This window comes from Onychostruthus taczanowskii, unplaced genomic scaffold, assembly GCF_017590055.1.
Source record: "Onychostruthus taczanowskii isolate IOZ18803 unplaced genomic scaffold, ASM1759005v1 scaffold15, whole genome shotgun sequence".
NCBI lineage: Eukaryota > Metazoa > Chordata > Aves > Passeriformes > Passeridae > Onychostruthus > Onychostruthus taczanowskii.
The window spans coordinates 13,734,263-13,749,638 of record NW_024498685.1 but is presented as its reverse complement, the minus strand read 5'-3'; the positions used below and the strand labels follow the sequence as shown (position 1 = coordinate 13,749,638).

The 15,376-nt window shown below is 40.4% G+C and overlaps 1 protein-coding gene across 1 annotated transcript; it reads right to left on the bottom strand.

Moving 5' to 3' along the window:
- Nucleotides 1-1,111: 1,111 nt before the first annotated feature.
- LOC121332948 (islet amyloid polypeptide) lies at nt 1,112-5,683 on the bottom strand. The gene is made up of 3 exons (XM_041398888.1): nt 5,604-5,683; nt 5,331-5,465; nt 1,112-1,301 (listed from the first exon to the last, which is right to left on the bottom strand). The coding sequence occupies exons 1-3, from the start codon at nt 5,681-5,683 to the stop codon at nt 1,112-1,114; spliced, it is 405 nt and encodes a 134-aa protein (XP_041254822.1).
- Nucleotides 5,684-15,376: the final 9,693 nt, after the last annotated feature.

The window sequence follows — 15,376 nt, the reverse complement described above, 5'->3', positions numbered from 1 at the left end:
CGTAATTGGACAATAATGTTTTTTTTGATGACAGTGAGCCCTTCACTGAGGAAGTGTGGTCAAACCAGCCATTTCTGTGATATAGGATGCCACCTCTATCTAAATTTGCCTAACAATTTAAAGGATTTAAAAGGGTTTTAAGCCTGCACTGATTCTGGGCTGAGATAGGAGACGATAACACTGCCAGATTCTCTTTAAGGTCTGCCCTTCTGTGATATATTTTCCTGGATTTTGGTAGCAATGTAAGTATTCCAGTGAAAAAAATTACTGAGTTTCTATGAAGCATTTTGATTCTTGAACTACTAATTTTTTTTTTTCTTTTCCCTTTGTTACTCTGCTTCAAGGAAAGGGATACCCAGGGACTGGAGTTTCTGCTAGATTGTTATGAGAGCCTTAACTAATTCATATTTAAAAGCACTCATTATGCTTAGATTTTATTGATACCATCTTTACATAACAAATGCAAATTCTTAAAGCAGGCACAGAAGTCTGTGCTGCAAGACCAGTTTCTTTGCTTGTTTGTTGTGGTGAACACAGACCAGTCAGTAAACTGCATAATTCTATGATCATGGTGCACAGTGCAGCATCTTTTCTCCTCTAGCTATTCCTGCAGCTGTACAAAACAACCTGCAGTGGATGCCTCAGAACCAGAAGATTCCTCTGTTTTACTTTCATTAGGACATCACTTTTGCTAGCATTCTGATACTTGTTCTTTATTAACAACATATTTGTTCTTGTTAGCTATTCTGTTCTTGTTTAATTAAGAACATTTGTTGTTCTTTAATTACGAACTTTACAAAGACATACACATCATGGGTTATTTTTTCATCCTTTTAATAATAATAATAATAATGATGATTAAAAAAAACCTTGTTGCAATTACTTTTGCATTTTATTACCACGGTGGATTTTTACAAGGGGATTCACCAAGCAGATTTCTGGAGCTCTTAACGGAGTTGAAAGGGCGGCCCGCGCGCGTCGCGGCACACGCGCAGCGCAACGCCGAACACAGATCACACACACGCGGGGAAAACAAGGCACTGCTAAGACTGTACAAGTAATAAACCACCAACAGGTCGCCGACACATTAAAAACAGCTCTCAACAGCCGCCTAGAGCCGTGCGCGGCCGCGGGGCTCCGCGCCAGGCTGCCCTGGCGTGTCCCTCTTGCCGTAGGTGTTGGAGCCCACGTTGGTGGGAGGGTACAGGGCGCCCACGCTGCCGCTGGAGCGCACCAGGAAATCGGCCAGGCGCTGGGTCACGCACGTGGCCGTGTTGCATTTCCTCTTCTGCAGCTGGTGGCTGCAAAGGTGGGGCAGAGAGAGAGAGAGAGAGGCGAGGTTAAGCCGAGCCGCGAGCGGTCGAGCGTCGCGCTCGCGTTTCCCCCAGACGAAGGGTGGGAAGCGCGTGTTTTGGGATGGGCTTTTTGGCTAATATGAAAATGAATGTTGTGTGTGTTAGGTTAGAAAGCTGTGCTAACATTTTAATGGTATGGTGAATGTAGTTTCGTAGTTAAAAGGTAACTTTTGTAGTTAAAATAGGAACTATGTAGTGTTGCCCTGATTTTTTAAGACTTTGTTAAGCCTTCTGATGTTTACATTCTTTCAACAAACTTTCTCACGCACAGTTCTGTAAATAACCTATGTTTTGCATTCTTTCATGGAGGTAGAGAGAATTGATGGACCCTTGGTCTGTCCAGTGGCATTGGAGAGGTGGCACTGTCACCTTCCAATCCACTGTCACCTTTGGAAAACTATAAATGTTGGAGTCAGAAAATAAAGTTCTTCTTTTTTGTTCCCCTTGAGAGCAGCAGTGTCAGTGTCATCATTTCGTGCCTTATCACAACAATGTAGGTGGAATATTTTGTTTTTAGAAAGGAATGAGGTGCTCCCAGTGGATGGCGGCTGCAGGACATCTAAATCTTTCAGAGAAAGAGAATTTATTGCTCTTTCATCAGGAGAAACGAACTTCTTCCTGCCTTGTTCAGTAAAAAGATGCCATTAGGATTAAGAGGAGAAGTTGACAATTACCAGACAAAGTCCTGTGTTTGAATAGAATTTATGCATCATGTGTGAGGTGTATGAATATGCAACAGGCGATTGTTTTTAAGGGTTGGTCCTCTGTTAATGGGTGTCCTTTTTTGGGCTTGTGGTGCCCAGAAAAAGGTACCCAGACGTCCGTATCTGTTTGTTTTTATTGTCTCATGTTGTCCTAATCTCAATTGTTCAAATTTTATTACTCTAATTATATTACTATTGTTATAACCATTTTATTACTATTAAACTTTTAAAAATTTTAAACACAAGTGATTGGTGTTTTTCACACAAAGGAACGATGAATCTGACTCCATGTTCTGAGAAGGCTAATTTATTATTTTAAGATACTATATTATAATAAAGAATGCTGTACTAAAACTATGCTAAAGAATACAGAAAGGATACTTATAGAAGGCTAAAAGATAATAATGAAAACTCGTGACTCTTACCAGAGCCCCAACCCTGATTGGCCAATGAGTCAAAACATCTCACAGGAATCCAATGAAACAATCACCAGTTGGATAAACAATCTCCAACCACATTCCACATGTGAGCACAACACAGGAGAAGCAAATGAGATAAGAATTTGTTTTCCTTTTTCCCTGAGGATTCTCAGCTTCCCAGGAGAAGAATCCTGGGCAAGGGGATTTTTCAGAAAATATGAATGTGACAATCGAGTGCGCCGCTCCTCACAGCCACTTCAGCTCTGCTAACGTGGGAGTTCTTTTAGTGTGTGCACAAATACAGGAACGTTAGAATCTTCCCACCTCCTACTTTGTGCCTGAAAAAAATCCTTGTGCTGGGTGCTATTATCAGTTTTAATGATGGGGCTTATTCAAATGCAGAGACCTGAACAGTCATATGTCGTTTTTATTGATACCCTGCACAGCAGTTTATGACACCCAGAAAACCTGTAATGATAGTATAGGTAAGACACTAAGTGAAAGCAATGACTAAATGTTTAACTTTCAGCTGAACTTCTAAATCTATTTAGAGCTCTTGCTGATATCATGAGGATTACTAACATCATGATGATCACCAACATTCACTTAGTTCTCGTGCTTGCGCAGAATCATCTCCTGCTCTCACTGAAGTGACAGGTAATATTCCAGTCCCCACTAAGGGGGCTAAACCCCAAGGCTTTCTCCCCTCTGCACCACATCTCGAGGTAGCAGTACCACTTAGGATGCTCTTTAGCCCTGTCTCTCTAGCACTGAGCTCTGACTAAACTGCCACATCTTTTTTGGGACACCAGCAACCTGGAAGTTCTGTTGTGAGAGATAATCCTTTGCTGAATGATACTTTGAAAAGAATGTTCAAGGAGGAATCCGTATTTAAAAGTAACATTTTATGATCTGTACCAACAGACCATTTACACTACTCCATGTGAAATTTATGTAGCATGAGGGGTTTTTTTAAAATTGTAATAAAATGGTTAGCTTAAGAGAGCTTGGATTTTAAGATTTGTTCCTTAGACTGCTGTGTTGTTCCTTCAGACAGAGATACTTGCTTGCTGAGATTGCCTACTGAGTTATTGCTTATTTTCTTGGATTTCTTCATGTTGATATGGCATGAGTTAGACACCACTTTGTGGCTCAAATTTACTGTGAAGAGCAAGAATATCCCAGTTTCAAACTCTGAGCAGTTACCAATAAGTTCCTTTCCTTACTGATTATTAGATCTATAATCTCGAATGTCATGTCACCTTTTGAAATTATTTGTTTTGATCTAAAAATCCAAGTAGAATAGCAACAGTATAAGAAATGTCTGTATTCTATGAAATTATTTGTTTTGATCTAAAAATCCAAGTAGAATAACAGCAGTGTAAGGAATGTCCATATTATACTGGTTCTTCATTAGTAGATATGCAGCAGTTTTTAAGCAATTAATATTTTAAATGTGTAATTGCATTAAAAGAAAATTGTTGGACAGGGGCTTTATATAACCTCTCATTGACTTTCATGGGTATTTCTACTGGTTTCAACCAAGCCTTTAACACACAAGGTTCAAAGAGCAGCTGGTTCTCCCAGAGATCCTGCTTTGTTTGTGGAGGCAGAATTCTCTTTTCCATCAAAGCTACAAAATCAAGTTGAAAACTCCAGCCCTTACTGGAGCTGCTGGGTTTCTATCTCATGTCCAGCCTGGCTGAACCCACCACCCCTTTAGCTTTAAATGAATATTTGCTGCCAGAAGACAATTCACCAGTGAGACATGTTTTTTTTAGCTTTAAATGAATATTTGCTGCCACTAGACAATTCACTCAATGAGAGGTGGTTCTGGGCCCCAGGAAAGCAGATAAGACACACCACACTCCTCAAGGTGATGCCTTGTGTTTGAATATTACTGTTGTTTTGGGGGGGTTTGTATTTATTTTTAAAGTGATAGCTGTAAAAAGTGTGAGAATTTCATCTCTGCTATAAAAATACTTTGGAAGGTATAAAATTTGTCATATAATAGAATTTTTTAAATATATATTCAAAGACAGAGGAACAGGCAACTATATATACATATGTATTTATTGAATTCCTCTGTAACAGAATTGTCATTGAAAGAAATTCACTCAAAAGCCTGACCAAACTGGATGAACCTGAAGCTCTCTTCCCACCTTGATGATTCTGTGAAAAGTAGAATAGTTCAGTGCTGCTTATCTTTTAGTACAAATTGCTAATAAATCTTGAAATTGTTTTTATTCGTTAAAAAGTTGCCTGAAATTGAATTTATGAATTTATAAATGAGAATGTGATTCAGACAAGTGAAATTCTATCAGAACCAATTTCTTCTTTTCCTTCTTCCCGTGATTAAATTAGTATTTAATTCTGTGATTTTAAAATTGCTTAATTACTGAAAGCATTTATACTATAAAATAATTCCACTCTAGCAGAACAGTAGTATTATTAAGAAGGGTATGTTTTCTTTTTTTTTTTCCCTCTTCAGGCTTGGAAATCTGACAAATTTTTAAAAAGAAAGGCACTTGCAGAATACACCTTTCTTCTCCAGGTAATGTACTATTTGCAGCCTTTGTAATTTATGAAAGTGTTATAATTGCAAAATGATTAAATGATTTGTAACTTTGTCCCTGGATTTCACTTTCCACCCTGAATGCTTTGATCTTTATGTTACAGAAAAGCTGATCTTTATGCTTACAGGCAACCTCTATTTAGTAGAAGGATATTTTCATCTCTTTTTTTTTTGAGAAAAACAGCTGAAGTCTCTCAAGTAGCAGGATACCACTGGAACAAAGTTTGCTCCATGGTTCAGTCTGATGTGGCTGGAAGAAACAAGGGAAATTCAATACCTTTTTGTCTTTGCTGCTGGTTGTTCTGGCATTTCCTCACTGAGTCCTGAGAGTGTATTCTGTGACATTACAGGCAACATCCATCCTTGTCTCTTGGAAGTACCATCAGCTAGATCATCAGCCACAGACAGTAATCTGTGAGCAACAATAAAACAGTGAGCTCGAATAAATCCGTTTTTATAACACGTGAGACATGAAAGCAAAAGCAACTCATGCAATAGTCTGAACACCCTTTTCCCTAAAGAGAAATAAAGATGATTATTTGTTACTCACCTCTCAATAGGTGTAGCTTCCAAACAGCTCAGAGCGACAGAAAGTGCAATGAAGAAAACTGGCAGCTTTAGGTTGCACATCTTTCCTGCCAAACTTTCTGCAAAGAACAATGATTCAAAACTGAAAGCTAACCCAAATACTCCTCAGCATCTCCTGTTGTTGATGCCCATTCTGTCCTCAATCAAGAGCAGCTAGTCTTTTTCACAGGCTGGAGTGAGAAAAATGATCCCCTCAAGTTTAGTGATACACAATTCAGTTTCAGAAATATAGCTCTCAGCAGTAAATGCTCATTTTCCATCCAGTACTTTCAATCCTATCCCTTACCTCTGGTTTGCATTCCCTGACACATCCCAGTCTCAAATTCTGCTCCCCAGTGCAGTTTACTTTAAAGATGTCTTAACCTTTTCATGAAAAATCCTCTTGATTAATAATAATATTGTGCTTTTTGAAGCACATCTGTTGCACTGCAGGTAAAGTAAGGAAAAAGGGAGATTATTTACCTTTTTGTGGCCACGGATCTACCTGGAGAAGGCAGCGAGCCCTCTTGGTTAGCAAGAAGTGTTCATGCAACAATTCCACGCTTGCATCTAGCTCTGGAGTATCCTTTCCCCTCTTCCTTTCTGGCTCTTATATATCCTTGACACCTTTCTCAGCTCTGACATCAGGCAGCACAGGGAGACTGTCGTTACTTCCAGTGCCTGCAGACAGAAAGTGCCCCGGAGAGGAGCAGAGGCAGCTGGGTCATTATTGCACTAGTGCATGGGGAAAATATTCACCTGCTCTGTGCAGAATGCCCTGGTGAAGGTGCTGCAGCAGCATCCTGCACATCAGCAACGTAGCCTCTGTAGATTTTCCAGCTCCTGTAAAATGATGAGCTGCTGAGGTAATATTCCCTGTGGGTGTTTTCGAGGGCTAAATAAGGTAACAAAAGTTACAGAGCAAATGAAACGCCAGGCCACCGGTGATTGAAATGAGGGAAAAGTCTTCCATCAGAAAAGATGGAAGAGTTGAAATTGTGGAGGTTTGCTGGAGAATATATAAAGGAAGAGAAGGTGTCTGAAGGGAGAAAAGCTGTATGACAAATAAGAGTGAAAGTTGTTTAAATTGACAGCTAGAGTTCTCATTCTGGGTAACACGGTAGAAATCATGTACATTTACTAGTCAGGTCTAAATGTGAATGAAAATTCTGTCACTATGAATGTAAAATCTCCTGTTTTACTAACGCAGGTGGATTCTTTGTCACGGGTGAAAATTGAGTCAATTAATACTTTTCAGAAGGCAAAGACTCGGAGTAAAAAGCCAGGAAATTCAGAATAAAACTACCTGTGCAAATTTATTTCTCTAGCATGAATTGAGTATGGTTCAGGGAAAAATGTACAGCTTTTAATAGACTAAATCCAGTGTTAATGAATTACCTAATTGCAGATTTCCAAGGATACAGATTAGAACCATTTATCTCGGATTTCAGTGGAAATTAGGCAAATCAATTTTTTCCCCCTCTGTCTCCTAAGTTTCTGCTAGGTACCCCAATGCCTTTGGAAAACAGTCTTTTAATTATTTTTAAAGGACAAGGTTCTGGCACAAAAGCTGAGCAAAATTTCTCTGTGATAAGACGTTACCACGTGCATCTTTTCTGCCCCCAAGAACATGAATTCAGAGCTCAGAACTGCTCCAGTGCCAAGAGCATTGCCTGAGCTGGGAACCCCCTTCTTTGTTGGTTTAGTCTGTAGTAGCAGATTTTCCTTGCCATGGCTCCAGTTCCAGCGCTGGCTCACTTCAGGCTACTCGAGGTGAATGCAGAAGGAATATTTAGCTGGGATAGTAGCTCCTCAACTTCATTACAACAGTCTGAAAATGAGGCTCTAGAAAGTGACAAAATATTTTGTTGATTGCTGTAGATGTTGCTTTGGGGTTTTTTGTGTGTTGTAGTTTTTTTTTATTTTATTTTTTTTTTAAGGGTGCTACTGCTGGATAATTTTTTTCTCTGTTTTTATATGATCATATACTTCTTTTCACCAGGTTCCTGTTATTTCCTCTCTGGATGGACAGTCCCAGTGTAAGAGAAGTAAGTGCAGTATTTTATCTTCACCATGACAGTAAGTTCTGTGCAACATCTGAAACAAGTTTTTCTCTCCAAAGACTCCCTGTAGAATTTGACTATGATGAAATAACATTCTGGTGTTAATTTCACTGTGGCAATTTCCCTCCTCTGAAATGAAGGCATGATTAAACCCCTTTTACAGTGATTGTATTGTGCTGAAAAACAATTATACAGGTACTCTGCCTGAGGATTGACATCAGCCAATCTTCCCTGCTTGGATATTGAACTTGAAAATGCTTTTTTGTGCTTTTTCCTGGGTGGAAAGAGATCTGTGTGCCACTGACACTCAGCAGTGGTCTTAGCCCATGTGAGAGATATTTCAAATCCTGAAAAGCAATGGATAGATAAGTTTGGGTTTAGGATTTTAAAAGACTTCACTCAGTACTCAGAATCTCTTCTGTTTTAAGGCATCTAAGTGAGTGGTTTCTGTATCAAACTTGAACCAAGCTATGTCTTGAGAAAAGTAAAATAAAATACCAATTTTCAAATAAATATTGATCCCAAATTCTAATTGCAGCTGTCCTGCAAAGCAGACTGGGGGGGAGCCACTAATGCTTTGAGAGAAGAACAGAAAGGCAACAGAGTGCATTGTGGAAGTGAAAGTGGGCTCATGATGTCCCAGGAGCATTGCCAGCCTCCCGGGCTGCACAGCATCTTGGCAGGGTCAGCAAGAAGTCTGTCCAGCAATTAGTCACATGTAAAGTTAACAAAAGTAAGGTTTTGCAGCTCCTGCTGCAAGTCCTCTTAAGCAGGAGTAGTGTTTTCCTCCACAAACAGGAAAGGAATATTAAAATGTGGAATCTCTTTGACAGCAGAACAGTTCATAACTCGAATTTCAAGAGGCTGGCACTAAATACTTCACAGTCAGTGCCATTCAAGGATTGCTTGGAAAGCTGTTTTTACCACTGACAAAGTTCCTTAACCTTGATCTTAGGAAAAACCCTTTATTCCTGTGCATGACAACATGTAGCTGTTGACAACATAGAGTTCTCGGACATGTGTTGTATCAGCCTGAGGAAAAAGAAAAACAAGTGGTTTTATTAAAGAAATCTGTGATCAGCTTTATTCTGAGTAGCAGTGGTAATTTTAGATATTTATACTAAAATATTTAAGTCTTTATGCAAAGATTTGTTTAATGAATTGTGCCTATAAGAGGGTGACACCAGAGCTGAGGTTCAGAAACTGTCCAGATCCAGAAGACAGTTTTCCCAGTTCCCTGATTCCTTCTGGAAGCTGCCTGCACAGTGTCTGGAGCTGCAAAATGCTGCCCATGCTGTGCACTGGCAGCAGAGGAGCAGGGAACCAGCCTCGTCTCAAGGGTCTGCTGCTTTCATGTCCCCCAGGACAGGTGGGACCTGTGTCACTAAATGCCAGGGAACAGAGACCACCCTGGTGCCTGTTTCCAGTGCAGGACTCCAAACCAGCTTAGATGGGCTGTGCCTGTTTCTGCTTCTTGCCTCCAGCAGCAGCCTTGGGTGGCTGGCTCAGCTGCAGGTGTTTACACTGTGGGCCTTGAAACGCAAATTAAATTAATTCCACCAGGGCTGCTTCAACTCTCTTACGAGCTCAGTGCCTGGGGGTGAAGGTTGTCTCCCTCTTTCTCCCATTTACCTTCTCCTTAGGCTGTTCTTGGCACCTGCGGGGCAGCTGGCACCCACTTCTAATAGCTGAGTTCTACATTTGCTTCATAACATTAATAAAACACCTTAAGGCTCTTGCTCGTGGATGTGTCCCCCCAGTTTGGGAGTGTCAGAGCCACGTTCCCTGGTGCAGGCACTTCCCCAGCTGCTGCACAGCTGTGTGAGGCAGATGTCTCCAGTAAATCACCCTGTTGCTCAGCTACCAGGAGCTGGAAGTGTGTGAATAACTGGTGGATTAGTTGGCCTGTTGTATTGAAATGGAAAAAGGAAAGGTTTAGTCATTAACCTGCAATTTCAGTTTCAACTATTTCAATACTTGTTTCAGTTTTTTGAATAAACCAGCAATCAGAACAGCAGCAGCATTGCCATCCATCAGTGTAAACATTCCAGTAATGACACAGAACTGTGCCTTGTAGCTGTGAGCTGAGCACAGTATTTAATGCAATTGCTTATAGCAATTTTAGTAGCCTTTCAATCTTTTTTAAATTAAAAATAAAGAAAAAAAAAACAAACAAAAAACCAAAAGTAAATAAATCATGAAAAGTAGGTTTCATTGATAGTGTCAGCACCTCTGAAAAAGTCAAAGTACCCTATATGGCCAAATCTGAAATTAGAAGAGTAAATCAGGTTTTCTGCTGTCATTTTGTATGTCCTAAAATATCCAGGACTGACATTCATGAACCTGGCTCTCAGGACACTATTGTAACTAGCTGGTCTCTTCCAACCTAGTCATTCTGTGAATTCTGTGAACTAAAAACCATGTGGAACATCAGAGGGAGTGTAACATTACTCTAGACAAGTGATAATGATAGGAACCTTGATTGTTCCCTAAATTTTTACATTTGGATGGCAAAATCTGAAAATTTTGGCTATAGTGCTCTCTTCCCAATGCTTCTTGCTTGAGTACTACAAGTGTTTGAGTACTACAGTGTTTGTACTTTGTGGTGTGTGCCAGTTGTAATTTTCTACTGTTATCACTTAAGCTGTAACTGCTTTGTTCAAATAGTGTTTTATCAAGTATGCATTTGCTAGCACAATTTTCTTTGTTGCCCCTGTTGCATGTGGGCCATTCCAGAGCTGATAAAAATACAAAGAGCTGTTCCTGTTGATCCCAAAACTGATGTTAAGCCTGAGGAAGAAATATGTAAGAAGCAGCTGAGAGGTAAGAGGTGGAAAGTTACTCATTTCTCCCCCAGAGGAAAAAAAGATGATTCAGAAAGAAACAGTGTCCATCCATGGGATTGATGAGCAAATGAAAAGGAGTAATTTGGGTAGTCAGGAGTATTTTAAACCAATTTTTATGATGTATTTTGTTACTCAGCTCACGCCATTGACAGAGCAATGACGTGGCCTGAAAGAACTCTGGCTAATTCTAAAAAAATGATTGCTGTGAGAGTGAGCTCAGCAGCCTGTGCTGAATCAGTGCCTGTGGCTGGGAATCCCTCCAGCAGGGGAAATAAACTCCAATTTTAGATCAGAAAAGGCAGAACTGACAGCCCAGTGGTTGTGGAGTTGTAGTTCCTATGCTGTTCTTACTTACAGTTTATAGAGTTTTAATTGCATCCCACAATTTACCTTTGAGCACAACAGAAGGTTTGACTTTTTGATTTTCTTTTCCCCTGTTCCCAGAAGTTACAAGCAAAAGCAGGACTCCCTTTTGGTTACCAATGCCACTCTCAAGGGCTCTAAATATGAATATGGAATAGAAATACTGTTCTTCCTTTCTGGTAAACTGAGTCATCCATTTCTTCCTGCTGTGCTAATTCTCCTCGGTCACTTTCTGTAGCAATTTATTTATAAAGAGGTGTTCATGTTTCCAAGATCTTGCTGGAATGTGTACCTGCCACTTCTGCAATAGTACAGGGAGTTCTCTCACGTGTTGTATTCACGTGTACTTCAAAGCAGAACAAAAAGCCTTGCTGAAAGGAAGGGCAGGGTGAATATATTGAATTATAGAATCATAGAATGGCCTGGTTTGGTAGAGACATTAAAAATCATCCAATTCCAACCCCCTGTTATGGGCAGGAACATCTTCCACTATCCCAGGCTGCTCAGAGCCCCATCCAACCAGGCCTGGGACACTTCCAGGGATGGAGCATCCATAACTTCTCTGGGCAAGAACATCTTCCACTATCCCATGCTGCTCAGAGCCCCATCCAACCTGGCCTTGGACACTTCCTGGGATGGAGCATCCATAACTTCTTTGGGCACCCTGTGCCAGGGCATCTTCCACTCTCCCAGGGAACAATTTCTCCCTAATATCCCACCTAACCCTACTCTGTGTCAGTGTGAAGCCATTCCCCCATGTCCTGGCATTCCATACTTTTGTGAATAATCTCTCTCCATATTTCTGTGGGTTCCTTTGAGGTCCTGGAAGGTCTCAATTAGGCCACCCCATAGCTATTAAATGCCAGAAAGAAGTCTCCCTAAATGCTCCTGCTAGGGGGAAAAAGAGAGGAATTAGGCATGTGTGGAAGTGCTGCTTCTGATTTTAACTGTGAGAACTCTCCACCCCTTCCTCCCCACCCCAGCATCTTTGATAAAGAGCACAGACATCTGCAGAAGGTGCAGTGGGAGCAGGAACCACCCTCTGTGCTCCCCAGACTTCTTCCAGTGCAGGTGAATCACTGGGAAGTGCAAAGCAAACGAAATCAGTCACCTCTTAGAGAAACTGCTGGTTTCCAAAAGAATTCCACACAGATTCATGTCAGCCCTCCATACCTGAGGCAGTGCCTAAGTTTTAACGAAGTTCCCTTTTAAACTATCCCACTTTTAAACTATCCCACTTTTTTTTTTTTCCCCCTTCTCTGCAAACTGCTGCAAGAGAATGACAGCCTGGCTTTGTCTTGAAACACTCTGAGTCTTTTAGATGATGCTGTCTTGACAGCTCTGCTATTAATAGTGGCATTTCCCCCGCTGTTTCAAAAGGAGGCTTGTGCTGAGCTGAGAATCAGTCATGTTTTTAATAATTTTTCACCAAGGCTAGATGCAGTCTGTGAGCTGACGTAGGAGAATTTACGTTGCCAATACCATGAAGCATTAATTAACTTATTTATGGCATGGCATCACACGTAGCTGCAAAATAAGATAGCCCTTCTTGAAGAAGGGCTGGATTTACAGCAGGCTTGAATCACTGTGTGTGAGTGCAAGACCTGACCTTTTCATTCTGCTTGGGGATGAGAAAAGCCTTTGATGAGCACAAGGAACATGGAGAGCTACATGGAACTGTCTTGCTGCTGTAAGAAGTCGTCAAAAATTCATTAGAAGTTTAGTGTATGCATCTGAAAACATGTAGTGGGTTTTTGGTCTGTTTTGGGCGTGGCTTTTACACCAAATATTGCTGTTTCCTTCCATTTAGCAGCAAATCCATGTTTGGCCCAGCTCATCCTCGATAACAGAATTCAGGAATGGTGTGGAAAAGTCAGTACTTACATGTGAGCTCTCACAAATAATTGAGGAGCTACAGGTGACATGGCTAGTCCAAAAGGTGGTGGTTTTTTGCAAGAAATGGTTATTGAGCCAAACACCCAGTGGAAAATGGAAAGCATGGCGTTGTTGTGAGGGGGGGAAAAATGAGGCTCTGGAGCCTTTCAGTCATTAACACATTGAAATAGTTTCATATTGACACATTGTGCCAATGAACGGCAACATTCCAATGGGAAAAAGTGGAAAAGTCACCTTAGGAAAGGGTTTGATTGAGAAAAGAGCCTTGTGCAGAGCAGCAGGGAGGCACAGACCTCAGGAGAAGTGGCTTTAAAATCCATGGGTGTTGGATACCCACTGTGCATTTAGAGTGGGTATCTTGAGTTCTGCTTTTGATTTCAGAGTGTTTTCTGTTACATCAACTACTGTCTGCAGAGGTAGTATTTTAAAAAATTGTTATTATTATTGTTGTTACTATTATTATTAATTTATTTTGCCAGGATTCTTACACATTTCCACTCTGGCTAGTGACCATGATTCTGGTGACTGAAGGCTTGATTTTGTTAATTTTCACAGAGTTCCCATGGGCTGCAAATTGCTCTTTTCATTTTAGAGAGCTATCACATGCCCACATGCTTATTGGAATTGTGTTCATGTTTAGGATGTTGTGTTTAAAAATAAGCAATAACATATATAAAATATATATAAAAATAATATATATATAAATGAGTAATGTCATATATAATTTCAAGTCAACAGTACATTTCATACTTCATGTAAACAAGGGGTTAACACATTTTTAAACCATTTTTAGGATGTTGTCATAAGCAGCATAATCTTCATGGTGCTGTGGATCACTGCAGCCCACTGCTTTAAGTCATACATCATCTTGCTGCCTTTTATAACACTCATAACAATTTGTAGAAGCTAAAAAAGCCACTGTAGAAATTATTACCATAGAGGTGAGGTATTTTTTATCAGAAACTCTTAAAGCTACACTGTAATTTGAAGCCAGCACTTTAATTTTCACTGCCAAAAGAGGATTTTTGTGTTTCATGCAACTTTAACCTTTCTGAGGAAGAGGATCTATTTCAGGGCATCCTAGGAAAATTTCCCATGCTTCAAAAATGAGGTGTTTGTAGAAAAGCCCTGCTCACAGGTGCCTGATTCCCAAAAGATCCTGCATCTTCCCCTCAGAGGTGTCACAGCTTTTAGGACTGAGCTGAGCCAGGGGTGTCACCTTTAACCCCCAGCCTGATGGCATCTCTGCACACAGAGCACATTGTCACACCCCGAGATCCTCGTGGATTGACGGGTAGTGAAGTGAAATGCCATCAGGTTACATAAACCCCTGATGGATGAATCACAGGTAATGTCATTTTTCCAGAGGAAAAGGCTCCAGGGAGACTCTGAAGCTTTGAACTGCCAGTCAGCCTGCAGTTTGTTCCTTTGGAGTGTGTTCCCGAGACAATTTGCCTCTCAGCTGATGACCTGACCACACAACAAATCCCTTTGTACTTCAGCTAGGAACTACTGCCCAAAAGTGTATAATTAGGTGTTCAACGTTCTGAAAAGCTGTTTGGACAATTGAAATATTTATGTTCCCTAACACTTAAAACCAGAGGTTTGTACAACAGAATATCTTCCACACTTGCAGCAAATTTTATGAAGAATAATGAATTTTATGTCCTCATTAATTTTGCTGCAAGGCTAGAAGGCAGGAATATGCTTTGCCAAAACAAAAGCAAAGCCCCCAAACCCACACAAGTGTCAAATCAATGTGCTAAACTGCTTTCTTAAGGCAGAAATTGTTATGACAGTATCACTGGTTTAAACAAATAACTGGTTATGAAGCCAGACAGCAATAATGTTTTGCACCTATGCAGTATTATCTCCAAGGTGTGGGTCTGAATGCTTTTTAGAAAAGTCTGTTTATTGTTTTTATTTTTATTTTGTTTTTATTATTTTTATTGTGTTACATGGGAAAAAATTGAGGCTATGATGAGTTGAAAGGGATGAGTAGAGTGGATGGCAGAGCTGAGGACAGAAGACAGATCTGAATTGTTATTTAGCCTGCAGCTGACATGAGTTCCATTGAGGTGAAAGGGAAGGAACTCTTACTGGATGGTCAAAGTAAATCTGAATTCAGGCTCAAACTGGGCAGGGAGTTTTGTGCCTGCCTGTGTTTCTGCTTATACAGGGGTAAACATCACACTACTTCTTTTATTAAATGCTTTTCTACCTGGTTTGATAGATCCAGTTCTTACCTCTGAGTCTCTCCACTAGTCACTACAATGAGACCTTTGATTAGTTTGGTATAAACTCTGCTGATATAAATGCATTTTTGATTGATGGAGAATCAGTTAAATTACTTCATCTTTCCTTATTTTGCATCCTCCTTCTATTTGTTTTGAGAAAGTAGGCTCCCAAAATATCTTGAGCAGGTTTTTTTTTTCTATTTATGCAGATGCTGGGACCCCTGTGAGCGGGTGAAAGGAGTGAAAATGTTGAGGGAGAGTCTTTGCTGTGAGGCTCCTATGCTCAGACCTGCTGGTCTGATCAAAGGTTGAAGTTTGCAGTGAAATTTTGGGGTCAGGACACAACCCTGA